This window comes from Theobroma cacao, chromosome 7, assembly GCF_000208745.1.
Source record: "Theobroma cacao cultivar B97-61/B2 chromosome 7, Criollo_cocoa_genome_V2, whole genome shotgun sequence".
Taxonomy (NCBI): Eukaryota; Viridiplantae; Streptophyta; class Magnoliopsida; order Malvales; family Malvaceae; genus Theobroma; species Theobroma cacao.
Genome location: NC_030856.1, coordinates 9701135 through 9728514, shown reverse-complemented (window position 1 = coordinate 9728514; position 27380 = coordinate 9701135). Strand labels below are relative to the sequence as shown.

The 27380-nt window shown below is 32.3% G+C and overlaps 2 protein-coding genes across 4 annotated transcripts; both read right to left on the bottom strand.

Moving 5' to 3' along the window:
- On the bottom strand, positions 437–9928 carry LOC18594537 (ubiquitin carboxyl-terminal hydrolase 25). The gene is made up of 7 exons (XM_007022126.2): positions 9072–9928; positions 8348–8423; positions 8135–8227; positions 5383–5469; positions 4275–5290; positions 3517–3645; positions 437–1179 (listed from the first exon to the last, which is right to left on the bottom strand). The coding sequence occupies exons 1-7, from the start codon at positions 9731–9733 to the stop codon at positions 1056–1058; spliced, it is 2187 nt and encodes a 728-aa protein (XP_007022188.2). The 5' UTR covers positions 9734–9928; the 3' UTR covers positions 437–1055.
- Positions 18809–26323, bottom strand: LOC18594536 (probable sugar phosphate/phosphate translocator At3g14410). 3 transcript variants are annotated; one of them, XM_018125197.1, is made up of 8 exons: positions 25694–25798; positions 24686–24793; positions 24542–24576; positions 22452–22564; positions 20638–20899; positions 20255–20523; positions 19115–19565; positions 18809–19021 (listed from the first exon to the last, which is right to left on the bottom strand). In XM_018125197.1, the coding sequence occupies exons 1-7, from the start codon at positions 25796–25798 to the stop codon at positions 19441–19443; spliced, it is 1017 nt and encodes a 338-aa protein (XP_017980686.1). In that variant the 3' UTR covers positions 18809–19021; positions 19115–19440. The 3 variants fall into 3 exon arrangements, with proteins under 3 accessions (XP_017980686.1, XP_017980687.1, XP_017980688.1); XM_018125198.1 differs by having other exon boundaries at positions 18809–18927; XM_018125199.1 differs by adding an exon at positions 26214–26323 and having other exon boundaries at positions 18814–19565; positions 25694–25830.

The following is a 27380-nucleotide window of genomic DNA, read 5'->3' as shown; positions in this document are numbered from 1 at the left end:
TTCTGATTCCTACATTCAATGCCTAGAAAGATAATCAATATTGTGAACAAAGTTTGAGGAATCCAATTTTATTGGCGAAGACTTAGCAGTTTGTCAACATGTAAGCATTGCTTATCATCTAACAGTAGGATGAATGAACAGGGGGACAGTGGGATTAATTCTATTATGTAATTGTTTTGGTATTTCCTAAAAATTATCTAGAAATTTTAATATTAAATAAGAAGGTTTAAAAATTGAAGATAATTTTTTCCATCACTAATAGACCAAAAATATAATTCAAACGTGACTATAAACATTGACCAAACCACCTCAATTTGTTTTGGCCTTAAGTCTTAATCCATATAATTGAACGCTAATCTATCCCTTAATTATTGAGCTCTAACTAGAATGAAAATCAATGAGTGCAAAGGTCAGTTTCACTCCTGTTCCAAACAAATAGGCAAACGCAATAACAGAATCATAGCATTTAAAGTGAAGACTGATAAGAAAATGGAAAACTCCATAATACTTACAACCATCCTGCACGGGGTATTTAACTCGTTTCATAGAAATACGTACACAGGGCATTAACTATATCATCTGACCACATTTTGATGGCTAAATTGTAATGCTTCCATAAAATCAAGAATTTTGTTTTTTTCCAAAGAAGATATCGTACAAAATGAATAAGATTCCTCACTTCTCTGCCAGAAAAACCAACTTCAAGGCCTCCAAGATCAAAACTTAAGGCTATATATATAAATATAGATCAACTCAGCCCTTTCATCTTAAAATCATTCAATAGGGCATTTACCATCACCATGTTGCAGTCTTCCACCATTGCCGGAAGTTGCTCAATGAGACGGGAACATCCACCCAAAGATATGCTTTCACTAAAACACCAATTAGTATTACAGATTATACACCACGATATTCCCAGCAACAAGACTGCAAAAAGCATTGCCAAGAATGGACCTTATTAGCCAAGACGTCTCGTCCATGATCGACCAGAACCTAGAATAACTGAATCTTGAGGAGGATTGAAAAGTTATTTGCTTCAATACTGGCCAAGTCTCTCAAGGACCCAGAGTCTCTCGTTTTGTTTGGGTAAAAGATTGGAGACGTCTGATAAACTCCTCCTTCAGTGACTCTGGTATTTGTGGAATAAAAGTTGGCTTTGCATCTGCAATCAACTTCTTCCTGCATACAAGTAGTAGTAGTAGTAGTGAAGACATGAATCAAAATTTCCCATTTTCAAAATGTAACAACACTGATACAGTAATAAGAGGAGGGGAATTGTTGGGTAGCAAAGTAGAATATCAAATTCAAAAAATATATGAGTTTTCAATACTGCATCTAGCAAAGGAAATAAAAGGCCTTCTTTTAATGATTTAACAAAATAAATGCAGATGCCCTCAGGAGAGTACTCAAAAGGAAAAATAACACAAACTTACTGTAAATATAAGCAGGGGGGGGGGGAAGGGTCCCACAGTTATGAGAAATTTTTAAAATTTTTTATATGTTATATATTTTTAATGACTTTCTTAAAATAATTTTTTATTACATAATTAATACAAATAAAAAATAATAAAATGACCTTATCATCGGGTTATGATCTTCTAAAAATTTTAAAATATTTTATTCGCTAAGTATATTCCTCCAACCGTCAGTCAGTATATTACCAGTTATCATATAAATTCTAACCTACTATGCTATGCCTATCAAATTTAAAAAAACAAAAAAAAGCCTACTAACCTAAACCCACTAAGTCTTAATATAAATCTAAGCTTATCAGAACATATTATATCTTAACAGTCCAGCTTAATAGCCTATCACAACATATTATATCTCAACAATTCAACCAAATAGCCCAATATATTAATTAGCAATTCAAGAAACAATAAAAAATAAAAAGAGAGCTTTCTCAAAACGCTACATATTTCATATAGAATGTACAAAATAAAAAAAATACATTTGATTTTAAAAAATTATTTTCTCTTTCACTCTTGCACATAAAGAGTAAGAAAGACTTCTTCTATAATTTCATTCGATTATATATATATGACACCGTCATTACTATTAATATGCATTTTTTTGTATGTTCAATGTCTTTTCAATTTTATCTAATCTTTTAAATGATAACGAATTGAATTATATATAAAATTCTCTTTTACTGATACGTGTCTCTTTCTGTTTGACCTCCCCTTTAAAAATGCTCTAGCTCCGCCCCTGATTATAAGGGACACACAAATGGAACTCCTCAATTAAAGGGAATGAATGCAAATGCACACACATAGCATCCTTTGTCAAAACCAACATTACATCTGAAATTGCCCAATCACCCTAAACAAACACATTCTGAAGAATGCCTGCATCCTATTTGCAGACAAGTAAAGTTAAATATTAAAGCTCACTGGAAAAAGGATGCCAATGACATGCCAGTTGGTTGTTAAGACCCAATATTAACCCCAAAAGCATAAAAGCCTATAAATATGAGGTCCGAGCATAGCTAGTTCCACACAGCAGCACTTCTCTCTCTCTCTTTCTATGTGTCTGGGCCTGCACATGTGTGTGTCAGGGATTTATGGCTTGTACCCATAGATACTCTGACAGGTTACTTTTTGGGCATCTCCTCCTCCCTATTCCTTTCTGCCTTTCTTTCTAAGTTTCTTATGGCTTCCTCCCCTTCCCTCTGTTTTTTTCTTGATCTCTACTGTCTCCCGCTTTCCCCGTCCTCACTCTGCATTTAATTATCTTGAAACCAAAACTAAATGCTCACATAAGACAACAACTTCTGTCCCACATCACCAATTGCATACTTCGCACAATTCACCTCCCTGCCATGCTCATCATGCATTGTGTTTCCAATTATCCGATTCCCTTTCCAGCCACTACACCTGAGCTCCTTAAGAATTGAATACTCCTCCTTAAAGAGTTTTTACTTCTCAAACCCTCTGCCATTCTATCACACATCATTCTTGCAAAACTGGAACTCACCCGAACTAAATATTAAAAGAAAAAAAGGGAATGCACATATTAACAATCTGTTTAGTTTTAATTCCGATCAATAGTTAATAAATATAGGTGAAAAAAAAAACCTTTAAATTCAATGTAATTGCTAATTCGAAAAAGGTCTAATTAGGCATTTTGCTTGAATTGGATATATTGGGGTTTCAAAAACAGCGGCCGAAAGCACTTTTTGACTGAAAAGCTAGTATGGGCAGAAAACTCTGAATCCAATCAGCGTTGTATTTGTGGTCCAAACCAGGATTTGGGAACCTAAATCCAAAGCCAAATCAGCCCAAGGTTGTTAAAATGAAAAAACCCCTTGCCTTTCTCTGTAAGTATGTTTCTGCAGCGAAGTTTGTCAAACCTACCAACAATTTAGAGCAATTTCGATAAAAATCTATAGAGAATCAAATGCAAGCTCCATCAAAGTGCCTAAATTCCTAAAGAAAATCATGCATATTTGAAGCGAACATAGAATAAAATTATGCATACATAGGCATGTTACATAACAGTTTAAGAAAGGCTTACTCTAAATCCTTGCCACTCAGGGTGCTTCCAATCTCCAGTGCGCACAACTTCTTCCTCGAATACATGAAACTGTAAACATTATCATACCAGCCACACGATCGCAAAACTGAAGAAGCTTCTTTTTCCAACCTGGTAAATATTGCATCAAATTGAAAATGTGCCAAAATAATAGAGTTGTTAAGTGAATAAAAAAGCAACTTTTGACAAGTTAAACACGACCATGAATAGCTTAACTGTAAAGAAATCCTATGTAACTAGAAAGTATTGAGCCACTGGGGGAATCAATTTTCTAAAACTTGGATATTGTCAGATGCGGTACAACATAAACAAGCAAAGATAACTATTTTGATATATGTATCAATAAAGCATTTAATCAGACTAACAAGCATTTGATGATAATCCAACTAATTGAGAAACTAGTTCACAAAAGTGACATGCTCATCTATGCAAGTTAACGACAGCAGGGAAGGGGGAGCAGAGGACACCTACTTGACAAGCGACTTGTAATACAGATTGTAAAAAATATGGCGTGATTAAATCCATAACACTTAAACCAGCTAAGCCATACCCTAGTTCTAACTAATTAATCTCACAATTTAGAAAGATTTCAGCCATGAATAAATATAAAAAAACAATGATATTAAAAGAAAGACAACCTCATAATTACAATCAACTAACATGAAGCACCTAGAGAGTAATCAGCATATATTATACCACAAAAGGCATCTCTAAAGAAATAGGGATAGAATGTAGCATACATTTCTTTCATATTTTCAACTTCTGCACGAGATTGAGCATCTTGGGACAGCAAAATGCAGGAATTTCCCATCAGCTGGGAGAAATCAGAGGAGTCTTTTGATTTTCTCTTTGACCCTGAGTTAACACCGGTGTCTGTTGGTTTTGTCATTGGACCTGACTTATAGAAAGAGTCTTCTGATTTTCTATTTGGTCCTGAAATATCACAAGAGGGTTCTGATTTTCTCTTTGGCCCTGAGAAATTACATGAATCGTCTGATTTTCTCTTTAGCGCTGAGATAACACAGGAATCTTCTGATTTTTGCTTTGGCCCTGTGGTATCACAAGAATCTTCTGATTTTCTCTTTGGCCCTGAAATATCACAAGAGTTTTCTGACTTTTTCCTTCGCCCTGAGTTATCACAGGCATCAACAAGAGCAGTATTAACCTGCCCCGTGACTGCCATGCTCCTAGTACCATTAGCTACAAAAGGATCTGGTTTTATAGAATTTCCATTTGCCAATGCAAGGGGTTGGCTTTTTTCACCACCAACAGCATCAACTTTTCTGCTCTTGTCTATACTGTGTCTGTTCATCAATGAAAACATATCTTTCTCATTCTTCTCCATATGAATTGAATCCTTTGAAACTCCATTCACAGTTATGTTCTGAGTCTTATAAGAGTCAACTTTTCCATTATTTGTAACAGGAAGCTTTTTCGAACCAGGTTTTTCAGAAATATTGAATTTCACACGTGGGCTTGAAGACAGCTTTACAACCTTATCCTTCGGTGAAGATTGTTCAACACCAAGTTTTGCTTGGACCGGTTTCAAAGGAATAGCTTTTACGATTTTGGATGCCTCGCTTCCATAAGAATCCCTTGGTTTAACTCCATTGGAAGAAAACGTGGTACTGAAAGACCCTGGCCTTTGGTTAGCACGAGAAAAGAACAGAATATAAACCTTCTCTGACAAAACGTTCTGCAGGGTTGAAAGTGAGACAAAGGCATCATTGCAGCAATACCACTTGCCCATTGCATCCTTTACAAACAGTGAACTAATGTCAGCAACTATTCAATATTGCTGCATTACAGCATACATATAAAGTTGAAGAAACAGGATAGCATAAGCACCTTAATATATGCATAATAGTGCCCAGATTCTGGTGAGTATCCTGAGTGGACAATAGTACCAAATAGGTTATACTCTGGTTGTGCATCCTGCATTAAAAGTAACAAGAAAATTATAAAAATCAGAATATAGGGATATATTGCATAGAACAAGTAGAAGCCATTACTTGGTACAGGATAACAAAGAAAAAGTTTCTGACTGTATCACATTCTATTGGGTAGAAACATGCAGATATAACTCAAACAAATCATGCCTCCTTGTCAATCACTACCATTCACTTTCCTTCATCTAACGTAAGGGCAATAAACTTACACGACATTGCTAACCAACCAAGGAAATGAGTGAAGTATATAGAATATTTATTAGAAGAAGCACTAACCACTAAAACATGCCTGTTATCTATAGCAAAGTCCAAGGCTATTTTTTCCATTCACCAAGTATAAACAGATATTTGAGACATTCAAGCACTCATGATGATCCTAGAAATGCCAAACTATAAATACTGCTAGCAAGCACATTAAGATGCTATAATATTTCCCAATTATTAGGTCACATAGCTAGTCTACATAAGCAAATATGAAGGTCATAAGAAATTAATGCTAATATGACATCTACAGCACTCTCACAGCAGCAAGCCAGTAACTTGATTCAGCTTGATAAGATTATTCAGCTTGTGCTAGTCTGCTGCTCCATCTTCCTTTACTGTTATGCTCATCTAAGCTTTCTAATTGGTTATCTTCTTTCAGTCAGCAGAAACCCACCCCCATCCTCCAAAACTTTGAATTCCATATCATCCCATCCTCACTTTCCCTCCATTGTCACCATAACTATCACTAGTCATCTAAACATCCGTGCAAATATTTACAGCTTCAATCCTAGTGAAAGTAGAAAGACGACAACAAAGGGTGATGTAATGACAGAGTAATGCATGGGCAAAAAACAGGTACATGTCTGTTTTACTTTTAATTGCACAAACAAGTATATGCCTGCTTTGCTTTTGATTGCATAGATTAGGGTAGAAGTTGACAAAGCAAGCTAGAATGGCCAAGAGAGTTAAAATGTTATGGTATGAATAAAGACAACAACAACAAACAACAAAGTGCGATGTCCAAAGTTCTACTTACATCTGATGCTTTTAATTCTAAGAATAAAAGTTTGAATCATTAGACAACTGTTCAGGTATATTGCATGAAACAACTTGCAGTGGAAAAATGTTTATTATTATAGGAAGCTAAACAGGAATATTGCCAATAACATACTACAAACAAATCTTTTAGAAAGTTTTTGGCAATGATACTACACAAAATCTCCATTGAGGAGCATTTGGAAAGCAGTGGTTCCTAGCAAACTCTTCTTCCCGTTTTGCCAGCAGCATTATCTCATATTGTTACTTTCGAAACCAGCTTATATAAACAGAAAATCTTATTAGATGCTGCTTTTGTCGAGAGTAAAGGCTGATCACCTCTTACTACGTTGTTCACTAACTAAATAAATCAGTGCTCAATTACTAGAAAAAAGCACAGTACTATTGTTCTTTTGGCACATGTCAGTGTTAAATGAGAGATGCATAAAACAGTGATAGAATTGCTAGAGTTAGTGAGGCTTTTGAGGTAAAGGCCCATGCATTGCCGATAGAAGAATCGAGCCACTATGCTGGCTTTGATGTTTGCACTTCTATTTGGACTATGGAGATAAAATCTTACATCAATTATCATTCATTTTCCTAGTTTTCCTCCATGTGAGCTTTAGTTTCTCTAGATCATTTTTGAAACTCGTTAAAGTATGATTTTTCAGTGTCAGTTCGTTTTATTATTTCTTCAACCTCCTCTTTTTCTATTTCTGTAGGGTCTTATCTAGTACACCCCCTTTACACATCGTGCCCCACTGAGGCACTCTTTACAAGCCTTACTATTTATTGAAAGAGAGCATTAGTCTCTAATACTATATTTAAGAATCTTTTCCCATAAAATAAACGGCATATTCTCATTATAGACTAACGGCACAACACCCATTAAAGTTTCGTCTTAACTAGAGAGAATCCTTCACCATTCTTTCTAGCCCTTGGTGAGTTCTACGAACAGCGCAATTGTAATTAGCAAACTTTAAAATGGTATTTGTTGCACTTCTATAAACCCAAGCTTCCTGAGGCAAGCAGTGAAATGCCTCCTTGATCCAAAAGGATTTTGAAGATTCTCTCCCTTCACATTGTATTATAGGCCATCCCGATTAAATTAAACTCTATAATCCACCTTTTTTTTCTATATCAAAAGTGATCCTATCAAGAAGCAGACTTGACATCTGGTCCCTAGATGACCAAAACTGGCAAGAAGAACAGCAAGAGCTTGATAATAGTTTAGTCCATTAAAAGTTAGCAATGACACTTTTAGTTTTCAACTTTACTGCTAATTCCACCGCAAATCGTTCAAAGGGAAAAAAAATCATGGAGTTAAAGAGCTGTAGTGTAACAAGAATTACTTTTACACAACCCCATCATGATAATAAAACTATTTAAATAAAGAAAATGACACAAATTTATGTATTGGAAGATTAGACCTCATTGTCCCAGCTTTGTACATTATTTCTTAGGAATTCATTTATATCATCATATGCAGTGATATTATTAGCTAACTTGTAACTCCTATAATATCATTACCATTCGCCAAGTTAAACTACAATTCTAGAATTCATAAAATGTTACAACTATAACTCGTACCAACAAACAAACGTATTTGTTGAGTTAGCAACTTAACACACCTGGCTTGCTTTGCACATGAAGCTTGAAAGAACCAGAACTTCTTCAAATGAAATGAGCCTATCAATCTTCCCACCAAGTATTCCCTCAAATCTCTGCCACAACGATCCAACAATCACTCCTTTACCCCAAAACCAATAAAACAACTAACTAAGCAACTAGAATATGGAAATGGAAACCAAGATTAACAATTTAAAGAAAGACCCATAACCTACCTTCAATTGAATAACAAGGATATTTGGTGCTTGACGTATAGACAATTGCTTCCTCGCTGCCACCAATTTCTTACAACTAAACAACCGTAAGTTTCTCATTCACAAACAACAACAAAAAAAAACAAAAAAAACAAAAAAAACAAAAACCAAAGTGTTTAATCAGACTCAAGTTGGTTGTTGCTTTTTGTCTCTTGCTTTATGCCATTTGTTTTTCTCTTCCTAAAAAATCGATATAAAGGGGAAACAATAATAAAATACGAAATCATAATAGATTAAAAGTGAACCAATGACTACCATATAACACCAACTCTAACATAATTATGTCATAGAAAAAAGTTAAAACCATACATTTTGTTCCCTAGAAAACTACATTACTATTTTTTAAATTCTTCCTTTGCATTTTCTCTTCTTAAAAGTAAAAGCATGTAAGAAAAGCAACATCAAATCCCAGTAACTAAACAAAATCAGGCTCCGTTGATTAATCCTTTTGCTACTTGCTTCTTGCTTTTTCTTTTTTTTTTTTCCTTTTTTTTCGGGGGGGTGTTTAAAGGGTAAAAACAAAAAATAGGAACTTCAATTATAATTGAAAAAAATGCCAATTCTAAATATTCTTCAAAAATATTATTTGTTTTTATTCAATCTTAAAAGCAAAAACAAGTCGCAAAAGCAAACAACACGATAACTTAACAAATTATAATTTAATTACGTTGAAATGTGAACTTACTTGTCACACTTGTACTTATTATTTCCATCCAAAATCTCAGGCTGAAAAAACTTATGCATGGCTTCTTTAAGTGAAGCACTGTTCAAAACATCAAGGCTAATATCCATAATCTCATCAATTTTATTTGACTCCCCACCACACCCCAAACACTTCACCTGACTTTGCAAAGCACCTCCAAAGATCTGCTTAACTACGGTATTGCCATTCATCGCTTCTCCTCCTCCTTCTTCATCCCTTCCCTTTCGCCGTAACTTCTTTAAGCGCAGACAAGTGTTATGGCAAGCATCGATTACGTACCGCAAGAACTCGTGCGCGTCTTCTTGTCGGCCGCACCGGAAGTTCTCGGCGAAGATTTTAATGCAGCTTTGGATCTTGGAGGGCGCGTCAAGGGTGAGATCGAGGGTTAAGGAGCGTGTAATCCAGTCTTCGAGGATACAGAAGGGGCAGTCGCGGGGTTTCTTGGAGGCGGAAGCGTCGCAGAAGGATGAGTGTTGGGAGCGGAGGCAGAAATTGGCGAGCGGTGGAGTATAGGTGAGGCACTGGAGAACGCTGTTAAGGTAACAAGAGTTGCCGAGGTTTCTTAAGCCTAAGGGAGGGCCTTTCTTGCGTTTTTCACTGAGTAGACTCGGCTGCCAAGTCATTTGCAACTCGACAAATCCCATCAACAGTGGTGGTCCTCCTTCGCCGATCTCTCATCGGACGGCCACACGCACCGCCGCAATCGCATCTCCTTTCTAATTTTTGAGGAAAATTTGCCCTCAAAATAAAATTTTCCCTTCCCCCTTTGCGAGAGCCTTTCAGAGTGAGAAAAATCTAGCCAGGGTTCGTTGCTTCATTTTTTTAAATTATTTTTTAAATGTTTTTCCTCAATTATTTGATCGTCTAAACTCTGACAAGTCTTGGTCTACGACGCAACGGGCTTCTTTTTTTTTTGTAAGGGCCCGCTGTTTTGTTTTTCTAAAGAAATTTGAATGGGCTTTTGGTAAAAAAATAAATTACAGAAAAGAATAAATATTAGATAAATATAATGTTAAGAAATTTAATTTAGATGGATTAAATAATAATCTTGATCCAATCTAATTTATATTTAAATTTAGATATATATAATTAAATATAAAAATTTAAATTATATTATATTTTTATATTTAGGTTGTTTAATTTATCTAGTTGCCTAACTTGATGTAAAATTTTAGACTGTGGTATAATAGATATTCATATGTATGCATATTAAGAATAATATCGTATAAATTTGAAGGGTAAGGGAGAGAAAATGAAAGTTAGAAAAAATATTTAAAGGTAAAATTATACACAAAATGGTTAATTTTGGTTCCTTGAATATCTTTCTTTTGTTTTTCTCTCAATTATACAAAAATTGAACATAATAGTTTTTTAATTTGAATTTTTCAGTTGATACATTTTTGTTTTGTATTTCTGATACTATATAAGTTTCTTCTAAACATAATATTTTAAAAACTTTATGAACTATATATAGAAAATTCAAACAAGTTCTTCTTTTTGTTTTAAGTTAAACAAGTTTTATTACTAACAGTTAACTAATTTATATTAATTAAAAATATTATTTATGATTTTATATTCACACAACGTTAAAATAATGTTGACATAAAAAATAAAAAGATTTATATTTGATGCATTGTTAGGCCATCAAAATGTGACACTTCATTAATGAGGTAAAACTTAAATTCATTAAAAATTTAAAACTTGTTATGAAAAATAACTTAAAAGAATAAATAAAGATAACTGAAAGAACAATAAAGAGAAGAAAGAAAGTATTTAGGGGAAGAAAAGAGATCTTATTGAAGTGTGTTTACAAATAAACTGAAAAGACCTATTTATAGGCAAATAACCCCTTTATCTTGATAGAATTTACAAGATGAAGATAACACTTAGAGATTAGATGGATTAAATCCTAATCCAATTTAATTTACATCAAATCTAGATATAGATAGAATAAATGGTTATTCACAAAAATATCCATAACACTCTCCCTTGAATATCCATTATATTAAAAATATGCATCGTTAAATCCTTACAAGGAAAAAAAAATCTCATGGGAAAAAAATCTGAGTGAAGGAAAAAGAGTACATAATTCTTTTCAAGAATACGCTTATGAAATATTGCCTCATTAAAAACCTTATCAAGAAAAACCTAGTGGGAAAAACTTTCATGAAGGAAAAGAGTACAGTGCGTATTTTACTCCCCTTGACAACTGCATTATTTAAGATCTTTAAAACAGCGCATCCCAATCTTTTGTACCAACTTTTCAAATATTGCAGTAGGAAGGGCTTTAGTAAACAAATATGCTAGATTGTCACTTGAACGAATTTGTTGAATACTAATATCACCTTTTTCTTGAAGGTCATGAGTGAAGAAGAATTTTGGTGAAATATGTTTTGTTTGATCACTTTTAATGTATCATTCCTTTAACTGTGCTATGCAAGTAGTATTATCATCGTATAATATTGTTAGAATTTCTTTTTTGGTTGACAAATCACACATTTCTCGAATATATTGAGTTACATATTTTAATCAGACACATTCATGACTTGCCTCATGAATTGCTAAAATTTCTGTATGGTTAGAAGAAGTAGCAACTATAGTTTGTTTTACAGAACGCCATGAAATAGTCGTACCTCCATATGTGAATAAATAACCTGTTTGGGATCGAGTTTTATGTGGATCTGATAAATATCATGCATCTGCATAACCAATTAAATCTGATTTTAATGTATTTGAATAATATAAGCCCATATCCATTGTTCCTCGAAGATATCGAAGTATATATTTAATTCCATTTCAATGTCTTCGAGTTGAAGAAGAACTATATCTTGCTAATAAATTCACAGTAAATGAAATATCAAGTCGTGTATTGCTAGCAATATACATTAATGCTCCAATTGCACTAAGACACGGTACTTTAGGACCAAGAAGTTTTTCATCATCCTCACGAGATCGGAAAGGGTCTATTTTCACATCTAATGATCTTACAACCATTGGTGAACTCAATGGATGTGCTTTGTCCATATAAAATTGTTTTAGCACTTTCACTACATAATTAGATTGATGGACAAAAATTCCATTTGTTAAGTGTTCAATCTAAAGACCAAAACAAAACTTTGTTTTTCCAAGGTCTTTCGTCTCAAATTCTTTTTTTAAATAATCCACGGCTTTTGATAACTCTTCAGGAGTTCCAATAATGTTTAGATCATCAACATAAACAGCAATTATCACAAATTCATATCTGAATCTTTTTATAAAAACACATGGGCACATTAAATCATTTTTATAGCCTTCTTTTGACAAATATTCACTAAGGCGATTATACCACATGCGTCTGAATTATTTTAATCCGTATAAAGATTTATTTAATTTGATTGAATAAATCTCCCAAGATTTCAAATTTTGTGCTTCAGGAAACTTAAATCCTTCAGAGATTTTCATATAAATATCATTATCAAGTGAGTCGTATAAATAGGCTATAACTACATCCATCAAACGCATTTCAAGCTTTTCATGTATTGCCAGACTAATTAAATATTGAAATGTAATTGCATCCACCACAGGGGAATATGTCTCTTCATAATCAATATCAAGCTTTTAGGTAAAACCTTGTACGATAAGTCATGCTTTATATCTCACAATCTCATCTTTCTCATTTCGATTCCACACAAATACCCATTTATATCTCACTGATTTTACGCCATTTGACGTACGGATTACAGGTCCAAAAACTTTACGTTTTGCAAGTGAATTTAATTCTACTTTGATTGCGTCTTTCTACATTGGCCAATCATTTCTATATCTACATTCTTCAATAGATATAGGTTCAAGATCCTCATTTTATTTCATAATATTGAGCGCTACATTATATGCAAAAATATCATCGACGTTTATTTCATTTTGGTTCCATCTTTTTCTCATCATGACATAATTTATTGAGATCTCTTCATTTTCATTTATTTCAGGTACTTGAATTTCTTTTGAAATTATGTCAAAGGTCTCTTCTGGAGTTTTTGTTTCTTCTTCTTGACCATCTTGAATATTTGTTCCTTTTCTTTTTCGAGAATTTTTATCTTTGGAACTGCTTAGTCTTCCACACTTTATGGCGTGTCTTAGACTCATTAGCAATAACAGATTATCCTACATCAATTCTGATTAGAGCATTTGTAACTGGTATATGAGATTTAGTTACTCTTTGTAGGTTAGTAAATGCGTCTGACAACTGATTTACTATATTTTGCAAATTAATTATCTTTTAAACTTCTTGTTCACATTGATTTGTGCGAAGATCAAAACTAGATAATGATAATGTATTACAAGATATTTTCTTTTCCAGCTACTTATTTTCTCCCTCTAATATTGGAAAAATTGTTTCATCAAAATGACAATCAGCAAACCTTGCAGTGAATAAATCTCCTGTTGAGGGTTCTAGATATTTAATTATAGATGGATATTCATATCCAACATATATTCCTAACCTCCTTTGAGGACCCATATTTATGCGTTGTGGTGGAGCAATTAGAACATATACCACACATCCAAAAATTCTTAGATGGGAAATATTTGGTTCCTGACCATAAATCAATTGTATATGAGAGAATTTATGATAACTTGTTGGCCTGATGTGTACAAGTGCTGCTGCATGCAAAATGGCATGTCCCTAAGCAGAAATTGAGAGTTTGGATTTCATAAGTAATGGCCTTACAATTAGTTTAAGGCGTTTGATAAATGATTCTGCTAGATCATTTTGTGTATGAACATGGCTAACAGATTGTTCAACATTCATTCTAATAGACATGCAATATCCATTAAAAGCTTCAGACGTAAATTCACCAGCATTGTCAAGGCAAATTGTCTTGATTGCATAATCAGAAAAATGTGCTCGCAAACGAATTATTTGTGCAAGTAATCTTGCAAATGCCAAATTGCGAGTTGATAACAAGCACACATGTGACCATCTTGTTGATGCATCAATTAAAACCATAAAATATCTGAATGGTCCACATGATGGATGTATGGGTCCACATATATCACCTTGAATATGTTTCAAAAACATAGGGGATTCAATCCCAACTTTTTTTGGTGATGGTCTTGTAATTAATTTATCTTGAGAGCATACAACACATGAGAATTCATTAGATTGAAAAATTTTTTGGTTTTCAATGGATGACCACATAAATTTTCAATAATTTTTTGCATCATTATTGATCCAGAATGGCCTAACCGGTCATGCCAAACATTAAAATTATCAGTAAACTTCTGGTTTACATAAGTTTCAATCATTTTAATTTTTGTGTAGTACATTTCAAAGGACAAAGCGGATAATTTTTCCAATACACATTTTTTACCCAATATAATAGATGTAATATAAAGATATTCAGTGCTTTTTTCATTTGTTGTCTCAATATGATATTCCCTCAAACGAATATCTTTAAAACTTAATAAGTTTCTTTGAGACCTTGTAGAAAATAATGCATCTTTTATTATGAACTTTGTTCCTCCAAGTAGTGAAATATTGACTCTTCCAGAGCCTTCAATTAATCTTGTACTACCAGATATTGTATTGACATTAGCTTTTTCCATTGTCAAGTGGAAAAAAATATTTCTTGTCTTTAAATATAGTGTGCGTTGTAGCACTATCTATTAGACAAATATCTTCATCATTGATCTTGGATCTAACCAAATGAATATCCATATTTTCTTCAAGAAAATAAAATATATATAGTAAGAAACTTATATAATAGAACATTAAATATAAACTTTGTTATTAAAATACAAAAAAAAATCTTCCTAATAGACATATTAAAACACATTAACTTCTTAATAGAATTATACTAAACATACCAAGTTTCTAATAGAGTTGTACTAAAACGCATCAACAAATAATTTAAGAAATTTCATTATTGGGATTTCCATCACTAATCAAATGATCAATCCATCCTTCAGGGTGAGTAAAAAAATCAGCAACATCCAAGTGTGTTATATCAACTTGGCTATCATCTTCAACAAAATTTGTTTCGATATTTTTCCTTTATTTTTTAATGATGCTTGATAAAGTTTAACAAGATGTTTTTGGTGTACGACAAGTACGTAACCAATGGCCTTTCATGCTACATCTATAACAAACATTTTCTATATTTCTTTTACTTTGTACACCTTTATCTTTTTCATGTATCTCTTCACTATTCATCCACTTCTGGTGGGTATTCTTATTATCATAATAATAATTTGTATAACCACCATGACTGTGATAATTATGACGACTTTTTCGCATCCATGATTACGACCACGACCACGGTCAGAATTTCTAAATAATGTCGCATTCACTTCAGGGAATGGAACAGAACCAGTTGGTCGAGATTCATGATTTTTCATCAATAACTCGTTATTTTCCTCAACCACAAGGAGACATGAAATCAGTTCAGAGTATTTCTTAAAGCCTTTTTCACGATATTACTGCTGCAGGAGCATGTTTGAGGCATGAAAAGTTGAGAATGTTTTTTCTAACAAATCATCATCAGTCACATTTTCTTCACACAATTTTAGTTTAGAACTAATTCTATATAATGCTGAGTTATACTCACTTACAGTTTTAAAATCTTGCAATCGTAGATGCATCCAATTATAACGAGCTTTTGGTAGAATTATTATTTTCTGGTGGTCATATCTCTCCTTTAGACTTTTTCAAAAATCGATTGGATTTTTTATTGTAAGATACTCAATTTTTAATCTTTCATGAAGATGCTGGCGAAGGAAAATCATTGCTTTTGCCTTATCCTGATTGGATGTTTTATTTTCTTCTTTGATTGTGTCTCCAAGACCCATAGCATCTAAATGAATTTCAGCATCTAGAATCCAAGATAGATAGTTTTTGCTAGTAATATCAAGAGCCACAAATTCAAGTTTTGTAAGATTTGACATTGTGATAGCTGAAAAAAAATTGAACTTCGACTTTGTGAAGCTTAAGTGTGAGAGATTAGAGAATCGTACTGATAACGTGTTATGAAAAATAACTTAAAAGAATAAATAAAGATAACTTAAAGAACAATAAAGAAAAGAAAGAAAGTATTTAGGAGGAGAAAAGAGATCTTATTGAAGTGTGTTTACAAATGAACTGAGGGAGCTTATTTATAAGCAAATAATCCCCTTATCTTGATAGAATTTACGAGATGAAGATAACACTTAGAGATTAGATGGATTAAATTCTAATTCAATCTAATTTACATCAAATCTAGATATAGATAGAATAAATGGATATTCACAAAAATATTCATAACAAAACTAAATATTAATAATTTTTAAAAAATACCTAAAAGATTAAAAAAAATTCTCTCCAATTTAATCTCAACCATTTTTGTTTTGTTCTCTCCAACCCTATGTTTTCTTCTCCCTTACTTCTTCTTCCATTTAGGTTAGATTTGATTTCTTTATATAAATATTTTTTACTTTTCTTTGTATAAATATTTTTTATTTACTTTTTATCCAAGAGAGTTGAGACTGGTATGCTAATCATGAAACCAATCCTCACACATACAGCAGCATTGTCTTACCTGTTTATAAAGATCTGGATTTGGGTAGTTGTTTTTGAAGATATGGATCAAGGACTACAAGTGCAACATGTTAATGTTTAGTACTCAAGTGAGCATGTGGAATTTCAAATGGACAGGGGAACTAATTAGAACAAAGTATGTCTCATGTTCAAACAAATCGAGATTGATAAATTAATTTTTTTAATTATAGAACATATAAAAAGGCAATACCCATTATGGTCTAAGGTAAGCTTATAATTGAATCAATAACAAAAATATAACATGAAGACTCTTAGTCTCAAATCTCACACTCTAAATTGAAAATTTCATTACTTCGATCTCAAATATCAATCAATCACATGTGAAGTAAACTTAAACTGGAATGAATTTTGGATACTTTAAAGACAACAAGATAAGGGTTAAAGGAAAAGGTAGGGATGTCAAAAGATAAGATACTTGTTAATTTTGAGATACTCGAACCTAATTGATAAATAGGATACTCGAATCTTATCATTACTTGAATTTTTTTAAAATTTACTATCCTAATCTGAACTCTAATACATACACACTATCCAATAATTACTCAAATCTATTTAAAAATCCGTTTATATAAAAAAAATTATTAAAATACTCTTCATGGATACCTAATTATCCAATCTCGAATCTGTACCTGTATTTATATACAACAATGCTTCCATCCATTTTCCATATAATTTACTAATAATTAAATTTATAAAAACACATAAACAATAAAATTTAAATTTAAATAATCAAAAACAAATATCTCAAATATAAACTTAAATAACTAAAAACAAATATCTAAACAACAACTTAAATAACATTACAAGTTTAATTAACTATATGAATTTGTTATTAATTACATGAAATTCAAAAAAATAGTTAGATTCCAAAACTATTATAATCTCACAATTTTTTTTAAGTATATATTTTATAAGTTTATATAAATAAATGTATACATATTATAATTAATAATTTTATAAGTTATAATTTTTGTAACGTTAATACAAAATAGAAAGTAAATATATTTATATATTTAAAATATATATACTAAAAGTATATATATAATAGTAATTATATTTTTTTATAAATTAACACAATATATAAAGTATATTACAAATTGATTAATAATTATAGTTTCATGAATTAATTTAATTAGTAATATAAATTTATCTTTAATTACATAAAATTATAAAAAATATAATAAGGTTCGGGTATCGGGTACCCAAGGGATGATACTCGAATCCTACCCGAACTCGATACAAGTAGTGAAATTACTATCCAAATCTGATTATAAGATACCTTAATTCTATATAATCGGGTAAAATATCTGCAAATACCTTATAACAAGGTACCCATTGTGGTCCCTAGAAAGAGTGGATTAGAGTTTAGAGAGAAAGTGACTCTTTCCTTTGCACCATAAACCCGAAAGAAGAAAAACAACTTCACCAATAAGAAGAAAAGCAAATTTTTGAAAGAAGCATGAAAAATCTCCAAAATTTTTTTAGAGAAGAGTTAGACAGAAACGTGGAAGAGGGCTTAGAAAGAGAGTAAAAAAGTTTTTAAATTTTACAAGTTAAAATTTTTTTTAATATTTAATTTAAGTCCTTAATAAATTTTAGTTTTACCTTATTAATAAGATATTATATTTTAATGGCCTCTTATAGTATATAACTTTTATATACTTGTTAATACATCAAATATAAACTTAAAATAAAAATATCGCACAATTATCATTTCACATCATGATTCATTATAACATATTAATATATTATATCAACATCGTATGATATAAAATGATAAATATTATTTTTACTAACAACAGTTGATCAACTATTAATTATAATAATTTATTTGATTTAAAATAAAATTATAAAAATTTAATTAAATATAATAAAAAATAATTTAAAATATTTTATAAGCATTATGTCTTTATCCTAATATGTTTTGTATAATGAGACGAAGACAATCCAAATTTTTTTTACCTTTTCTCACTTCTGCACATCCTTTTAAAGATTGTATTAAATAATTCCAAGTTCGAAAATGAGTAATGAAAATAAAAATAATGTGCATGGATAATGTAAATTTTTTTATCAAATAATAATGTTAATATTAATGATAAAGATTTTGTCTTATAGTTTTCAATAATAAAAAAATCACCATTTTAAAAGATGAAGAAATCGAATCTAACTCTTTGAATAATCAATGGGTCAAATGGTCATACGTTTAACCTAAGATGTCCATTACATGCAAATTCGCTGCATCCCAAAGATCTACAATTCCTACCAGGCCTGCCAGAAAAATTTGCTGATAAGGATTCAAGAACTTAAAGTTCCCGACTGAAAACATATCCCAAAATAAGCTGAGAGTTTAACCCTGCAGAATCTGTAACAAGAAAGCCTTGTGCATTTCAACTGTCAACTTGTATAACATTTAAGACATAGCAAAAGCAAAAAAAAAATAATTATATCACTATACCTTAAAGAGTTCGAGAATTTCTTTACAGTTTTTCTTCTTTACCTTAGATCTCAACAGGTCACTTTCTCCGATTTAACAATGGGTGCAGCTTGATAGCGGCACAAAAAAATTACCCCCAATATTCTGCTGCAGAATCAATAGCACAAGTTAAGGCTACAGCAAATCTGTCATCAAAAGGTCTGGACATGACGTTTTCCTGCACTGTGTTAATGAACAGCCCGAAATAAAGAGAAGACCAACGAGATTAACTGGCAGCTCCGAATAGCTCTGTCGAATGCAATTACATACTTCAAGATCATCTTGGCAGATTAGTCTTGTACACATCACTATCTATTTGGAGTTGATGATGCAGACATCGGTATGGCCTGGGCATCTTGGGACTCATCAGAGATACGGCGAGAAGCTTCTCTCTTCAACTTGTAATTATTATATGCAGCCACCCCAGCAATGGCTACAAAAAAGAAAAATTAAAGTAAATTCGTCAAAGAGACATAGAGAAGAATTGATGTCCGGTTTAGATGGCTCCTTCGCAATGCCACAATGACCTCTAGAAACTACTCCACATTTCTCATGATAATGAAGCAGAAGAACCACCACTACATGCAAATTTACCGAAGCCTAGGACCAATCCAAGGCCGCTCATTCTAAGCCATTCTAACCTTTACAATAAATTTTAAGAACGAACTGACACTAAATAGCAAATAGCATCTAATACCCCTAAAAACAGGGTAAACTGCTGACGCAGGGCTTTGGCATAATGTAAGGCATAAATACTCCCAAACAAGTCCAGCAATACTTTGGCATAAACTACTGAAGAACAAGACAAGTGATGCAGTGTTTTGGCATCTCTAAAGCATAAATACTCATGGCCAGTCCAGCAAAACCATGGATACGCTCCATCATGCCTGAAGGAACAATTGTTCCTATCAAACAATTCAGATTTCTATAATTCATTTCTACCTAAACTATCAGCTGCTAAGGTCAATTTTTGAGAATAACCTGAATGATTGTGCTACATCCTTGCCCTCCAGAATGTACATGGATTGTCAGCCCTTGGCTATGTCCTCAAAATGAGATAATAGATAAATGCACATTAAAAGAGATGGAGATATAAAAGAGAATGTATGTTTAGATGCTTACCAATTCCATAACCAAATAAATTTATGACTGTCAACTTTGTATCTGCGAAAAGAAGTGCAGATACTAAAACAACCACCCAATCCTTGACAACTCCAGCAACACGAATGGTTAGAGCACTAGTGTGTGAGATCACTAGGAAAACTGATAAGTTGAGTGCAAATGTGCAGAGAGAGTTGAGTGTTAGCACAACAGGCTGAAAGTTCCATGTCCCATGGGCTTCCATCTTTGGTTTCTCCAGGAAGATCCAAGGAATAAACAGACAAAGAGCACTGCAGAGAACACAAACATTCAATCCCAACTGGCATCAATTTTATGTACAGGGAGGACAGTGAAATGTTGTCTCGAAGATACTGGCTATATCAGAAGAATGATGTAATACATACCTGCAAGGGCTAACATAATACATGAGAGATATGGGGTTTAATTTAAGACCCTTTCGCTTGACCAAGATCTCCATGAATATAAGTCTTAAAGCTTCTCCAACAACACCACCCATTTGGTAAACAACTCCAATCCAGCTAATATTTATTTCTCCATAAGAAGCAACTAGAACACCAAAACTTATCACTGACATTATCAAAAGCATTCTGCAGCTCATTACCTCCAGCCCTGCTGCTACTCCAAGTATGAAAACAGCCACCGGCACTGCAAAACTCATTCAAGGAAAGTAGTGATATCACCATTCACCATCTAAATAATGAGTAATATAAGAAAAAAAAGTTTTTATTGGCATATTCTTGACCCTAATTAACTGTGTTTGAATTACCTAGGATTTAATCACCAACCTAACATCTGAGCAAAATCAAAAGCTATTTTACAGCTGGAGAGACCAAACTAATTTTCTACAGGCATTACTTATCCACCTGAAAAGGGTAGAAAAACCCAACAAGGAGTCAATTATAGTTAATCCCTTATGGTTTGGGCAGAATTAACTTCATCTAACATGCTATAAAGTTTTACTTAGCCCCATGCGGTTCTCACTATTTGACTTATCAACAAGTCACACCATTACCTTCTTGAATAAAGTTGCAAAAACAACCTTATCAATGATATGTATGTGTCATGAGTGCACAGCCATATACATGTTTGATCTAGCATTTCAACCACTCATTTGGTAAGTACAGAGAAGCTGGGATCAATGGAGAACAAAGCAGATACCATCACAGATTGGGAAACATGGACAAGTTCTGATGTGCAAAACCCCATGAATCAGCATTAGGCACATCTGTAAACATGCACTTGGACATGGATTTGGTCGTTTTGATCAAGTTTCATGGCTGCTCCACCAACTTGTCCACCAACTCAATGGCTTCACATTTGGCCAAAATGCTCCTTCAATGATGTGGGTGGTGTGACATTTAAGTCACATACAAGTTTTGACTCCTTGTTGTGGGTCATGAGAAATGTGAGTTATGAATTATGTGCAAGTCAACCTTGAAATTAATTTGTTCAGTTGATATTTTCTTTCATTGCCTTTTTCTTAATCTTTCTGACAGCTTCCATGGTGGAATTTTTCTTTTCTGTTGAGAGGGTATCAATATGGGCACCAAGGGGCATGATGAGGAGGAAAGAGGGCTGACTGTTCTACTGATCGACATGATCAGGGAGGATGCAGCAAATTGTCATTGCTTGCTAGGTACTTTGCAGACATTTTTTTCTCTTGCTGTTTTCTCAATTGGTTTGAGAGAAAATGAGCTTTCAAGCCCTTTGGTTTATTGTTTTCTTCAGTTTAGTTGGTACACAAAAGAAGGGTTTTAATCTATAAGCTATCTTTATTTTCTAATTCTCTTCCATACCTTTTATAATTCTATTTTCAGTCCGTTTGCCTCCTGGAAAAAGTGAGGGAGGGGCTCACTGTTATTATAAATTGATGCCAATCAAGGGATTGGGTTATCTACTTTAGCATTTTGCTCCTTCCATGTTTTGGTTTTCAAAGGTTCCATATTGTGATTATTAGAATCTTCAGAAATCAAGAAAAAGGCATAACAAACTGAAGCAAGGATTGCTCTTTTGCTTCAAAAGATATATCAGATGAAAATGTCACAGTACATGACATCTTTTAACACCATAACCCCATTAGTCAAACAGAAAAAAGCATGGGGTTAAGTATAAGTTTTTAAAGCACATGCAATTAAAATGAATCACAAAAAGCAAATGGGTTTAAGTGTAATTTGCCCAATGAATTTTGAGAACTTACTAATTGCCTTCAGCATTTGTGCAAATGCGACAGATATATAAAGGTAGGCAGTGTTTCCCAGCCAAAGAGTCATTGCAAACATGGCACCAATTGGGATAACAGATGTCGTGTATCTGAGCATGTATAACTCCATCAAATTAAGGGTAAATAAATATAAAATAAAAATAAGAATAAGCAAGAAATAATTAAATAGCAGCAAGGATGTATTGCTATTATGAAAAAATCTCAATTAAAGACAAGATGTACAACAAAGGATTTATATCAGACAGCTTAGGGAGACATGTTATGACCAAAGAGATGACATGAGCTGCATTTTCAGTTTATCATGAGAAAATTTTCATCTTTCTCGACTACACAAATCTGCTTCCATCTTGCTCAATTTCATATAATAGTTGTTCTAAATGAATCCTACTTGAATTGGGTTCTATGCTTGTATTTGAACCTTAAGTTTCTAATTTAAACTTTACTAGAATATCATACTAATATTTTGAGCTTAATTATCCCCATTAACTGTAAAATCAAATCGTAACAAGTGTTTTGTGTTAGTAAATTTTTACAGAGAAAAAAGATATTGGCATGAGCCAAATAGGATGAGTACTAAAAATTTAGATTTGGGGGAGTACCAGAGCAGGAAACATGAACTCAATGAATCAGCAAACATAAAAATCAATTAAGTCAAGCATTTTCTTTATGTCATCTTTCTGTAAATTTTAAAACTTATCGTAAGTGTTGGTCTATTTTCTAGAGTTGATGCTACTGGAACAAGAAGGGACCAAACTACATTAAAAAAAGACTTTTTTTTTTTCTAAAATACAAGTCCTATCAACTAAAGTGTTTAAAGAGTCACCACCAATCGCTACACAGCCAAGAAGCAAAGGACCAGCAACAGTATGCAATTATTATAAAGAGTGGAAGCACCAGACAAATTGGGGAAAGGGGAAGGTTTGTCACGTGGGAGGGCTTCTCCTATCCTAATCACCAACAGCAAAAGAACTATCCCTTTGCAAGTTCTTATTTGAGCACCATAATATAGATATTCTTCGCTACTCCAAAAAGGAATGGCTAGCAAGACCACCATCAACAACTTGTTAAGAATCTTTGATGCGAGAGAGGATGACCAAAAGAGATTGAATGATTTAGGAGTTCATTATGATAACATGGTATAATTACAGTTTTTATTGCAATTTCCAGTTTTATTATATTTTTGGTTATCTAAGTTACCATAAATCGATTGCTTTTAGGAAGTCATCTATAAATGCCTATATTTTTTCAGTTTACATTCAGTCTATCTACATACCAAAAAAAAAACATTCAGCCCATCTCTTTTTATTATTCTTATTCCACATCACCTCTTTTTCCCTCTCTATCTAATCTGTTTCTTCCCATTTCCTCTAATTTCTCTCTTTCTCTCTTTAGTTTTTTCCTTGCGCCCTATATCTTTTTCTTTTTTTAAAAGGTTCTTTTTCCCTATTTCACTTTCTTTCCTATTCGCCTATTTCACTTTCTTTCCTTTTCCCCTGTTTCACTCTCTATTAGCTTTGTTTTTCCTTTCCCATGCCTCAAGAATCTTATGCATTATACTTTAAAATGCATTGTTAATATCAAAAACTAAGAATTTGGATACATTGTTATGCCAGGATGATGCCTTCAACACACCCCTGATGTCCAACTAACAACTTACGAGGCTTCATATAAGTAATAGCAAGCAACTATGAAATCTTTTGTTAGTCAAAGGATTTCAAACAAAACAAAGCACATCTGAACCAAACAATTCAAAATATAATCCATTTTCAATCAAGAACAAGTTGGAAAAAATTTTCAATTTAAAATGATAAAGTTTAAACTAACACAAGGCAAAGTTTTGGATATTTGTATCATCAAGAAACTTTCTTTTTTCCTCTTAACAATAAAACCTGTTGGGATCACCTCCTTGACATATCAAATTTCAGCTAAGATCACAAAGGTTGTTCATATTCAGTCACCATTAAAGATACTAATGAATCAGCCAGTAAAAGAATAAGCCACAAATAATATAAAGAACAAATCTACAAATTCAAACATCATATATAAGGGGTTTGTTCAGAACTTACATTTCCATGGTCATTCCCTCCTCAACTTTCATAATCTGAGAAGGAAAAAATAGAGAAAGGACAAACAAAATTTTCATAATAAATAAATGAAAAAATTCATTGCTCAAATGCCAGCCTACCATAAATATATAGTGCTGTGGATACCTTAAAGACTTTAGTGAGTAAAAAACATAGTACAGAGGAGAAGGCCATGTGAAGCAGAGTCAATCCAAGGGGGTAAGGAAAGTTAATTTCCTTAGATGACAAAACCCACTGCAGTTTCCATAGAAAGAGAACAAAACAAAAAACCTTCAGCCTTATGAATCAAAAACTTATAAGAGTTTCTCATACTTTACCATATCAAACAGCCATTTTATGGCAGAAAAATAACAAGTAACAATGAAAATTTATTAAGTATTTGTTCAAGTTAACAATATACAAAATGTTTGAACTTATAGAGAAAACATTGTATTTGACATTAACAACATGATCTAAACTCTGACGTTGCAAAACTTTGTGGCAAAAGAGTGTGCAGAAGCAGTAAACATAGTTATAACCACAATTTAAGCTCATTGAACTGAAATGGCACCATTTTTCAGGCACATGTAACAAAGGATAACAGAATTTTCTTGCATGAGGTTCTAATTAGTTGTCAGCATACTGCAAACCGTGTGCATAGAGTTATGCCACAACTACATTCAATGAAGTATAAAAGACTGCAGTCAAGAAGACTATTAGGAATCCCCTTGCCACAAAATCATCAAAATGAAGTATTACACGATAGCCTTAAAACATATGATTTCTATGCTAGAATGCCTTCAGAATATGCATTTCAATTTGTGGAAGGCATGTGAATTAAATAGAAGTAAGACATGATTTGTTTCGGACGCAATTTTATAAAATCACCTACACGCATTCAATATCCATATCTCTTATTATATATGAAACATAACCTCAAAAAGGCTAATTTTTACATCAAAATACGAGCTTAATTTCTAAGAAAAGAGTAACTGACATTCACAATTAAGCTAAACATAACAAATTAAATGCAATTTATTTCCAATTTATTGAACATATAAACATCTCAACAATGTGAGGCTTAAAAATTAAGCTTTTCAATCTCTATGAAGTTAATAAAAAACGAGAGATCCAGAAGTGAAGACGAAAACTGACCTTGTTGAAGAAGATTTGACCGCTCGAGAGAGCGATGTAGAGGATAAGGTAAGCGTAGGTAGTGATTTCTTCTTTCAACATTTTATTCTTTACTGGATCCGCCATTGCTGTGCTTTTTCCTTTGCTGTTCTTTCACTCTGTTAATAATAAAAGTTGAAAAGGAAAAGGAGACTAGGATATTCTATGCAAGTTGGAACTCAAAAACAGGTTGCTGCTTAATTTCTATGCTTTTTTTTTTTAAACTAAAATACCGTAACACCCCGATATAATCATAAATTTAGACGGCTCACAATAATTCTATACGGTTTTATTAATTTTTGAAATAAAAAATTCACTCCAAAAAAATATATTTTGTTAAACATGTAAATTTAACGATCAGTCAATTGTTAATATTTTTATGATAATATTTTTTAAATAATTTTATCTTTCATTAAATTTAAAAAATATCAAATTATATAAATTATAATTTTTTATTTTTTTAAATTTGTTCACTCTCGTTCAAAAAAAATCTCTATCTTACCTCTCATCATCGATCACTCACACCGCAATCAGCCACCTCACAATCAAATCTGGTCAAGAAATACCAACCAAATTGCATTCCATTGGAAACACCAAGGAGTGCAATCTAGCGTTCTCTGATGAGATCCGATCGAGGATGGTTGGCTTGCGAGAAGTAGGGTATAGAGATTTTTTGGAAAAAGAGTGAAAAAAAATATTTTAAATATTTCACGTTTATCTATTAACATCATTTAAACGTATTGAATTGATTATTTATTTTAAAAATTAATAGATTCACGTAAAATTATTATTAAAATTTATGAATGTTAGGTTATTTTTTTTATTCGGAACTCTGAACAATTGAATTGGGCCTTTAAAACTCTTTTACTGATTTTTGGTCAAAAAGCTTTTTAAATTACATCTCTATATCACAAAATCATATTTTTAATCCAAAAAACATAGTTATCAAGTGGAGAAAAAGTTTTCATTTATAAACTCATTATATTGCCTCTTTCATCATAAAAAAAAAAAAGTCACTTTGATTCGAACCTACTTTAATCTTAATATCTCTCGTCGATCTACATCAATAAAAAATTGAGTAGGTTTTACATCACACTCATATTTTTTACTCAATGACATGTACCAAGTGAAAAAAAATCCTTATTTATAAATCTAAAACGTATTTTCTCTCTTACTTATATGGATTGTGTTATATATACTTGAATATTAATTTTTTCTACGAAATCATGACTTTTTTTTAATTATTTTCTTATTTAATTTTTTAATTAATAAAAAGGAGTCAAATTGAAAACATTCCAACAAATAAAAGTAAACGCCTTTACTTTTTTTTTTTCAAGCATAGAAAAGAAAAAGAAATACAAATAAAGAAATTGAGTCCTGACTTATCCTTTGGTTTTTTGGGGATTTTAGGTGGTTAGGCCCATAATGTTGCTTTAGTCTAATAGTAGAGCATTTGTTACATCTCTCAAATTTTGGAGTTTTTTGTAGTTGCCAAAAGAAAATTTTACAATGTATTATCTCTAATATTAGATAATTATTATTTTTTATTTTCTCCTTAGTGTAATTTTTGTATGACCTAAAATCTATAAAATAACCTTTTTATATAATTATTCAACCATGTGCACAATTAGAATACGTATGAAATAAATGAAGATAAAATGCTAACAAA

What these genes read in the sequence shown, in the direction of transcription:
- LOC18594537 (XM_007022126.2), bottom strand. Translation starts at nt 9,733, where the DNA reads ATGGGATTTGTCGAGTTGCAAATGACTTGGCAGCCGAGTCTACTCAGT. An exon ending in TCATGTGCAAAGCAAGCCAG is followed by an intron (nt 5,470 to 8,134) that starts GTGTGTTAAGTT and finishes CTTTTAATGCAG; the next exon opens with GATGCACAACCAGAGTATAA. An exon ending in CTGAGTGGCAAGGATTTAGA is followed by an intron (nt 1,180 to 3,516) that starts GTAAGCCTTTCT and finishes ACTTGTATGCAG; the next exon opens with GAAGAAGTTGATTGCAGATG.
- LOC18594536 (XM_018125199.1), bottom strand. Translation starts at nt 25,798, where the DNA reads ATGGCGGATCCAGTAAAGAATAAAATGTTGAAAGAAGAAATCACTACC. An exon ending in GTCAAATCTTCTTCAACAAG is followed by an intron (nt 24,794 to 25,693) that starts GTCAGTTTTCGT and finishes TGGAAACTGCAG; the next exon opens with TGGGTTTTGTCATCTAAGGA. An exon ending in ACAAATGCTGAAGGCAATTA is followed by an intron (nt 20,900 to 22,451) that starts GTAAGTTCTCAA and finishes TGAGTTTTGCAG; the next exon opens with TGCCGGTGGCTGTTTTCATA.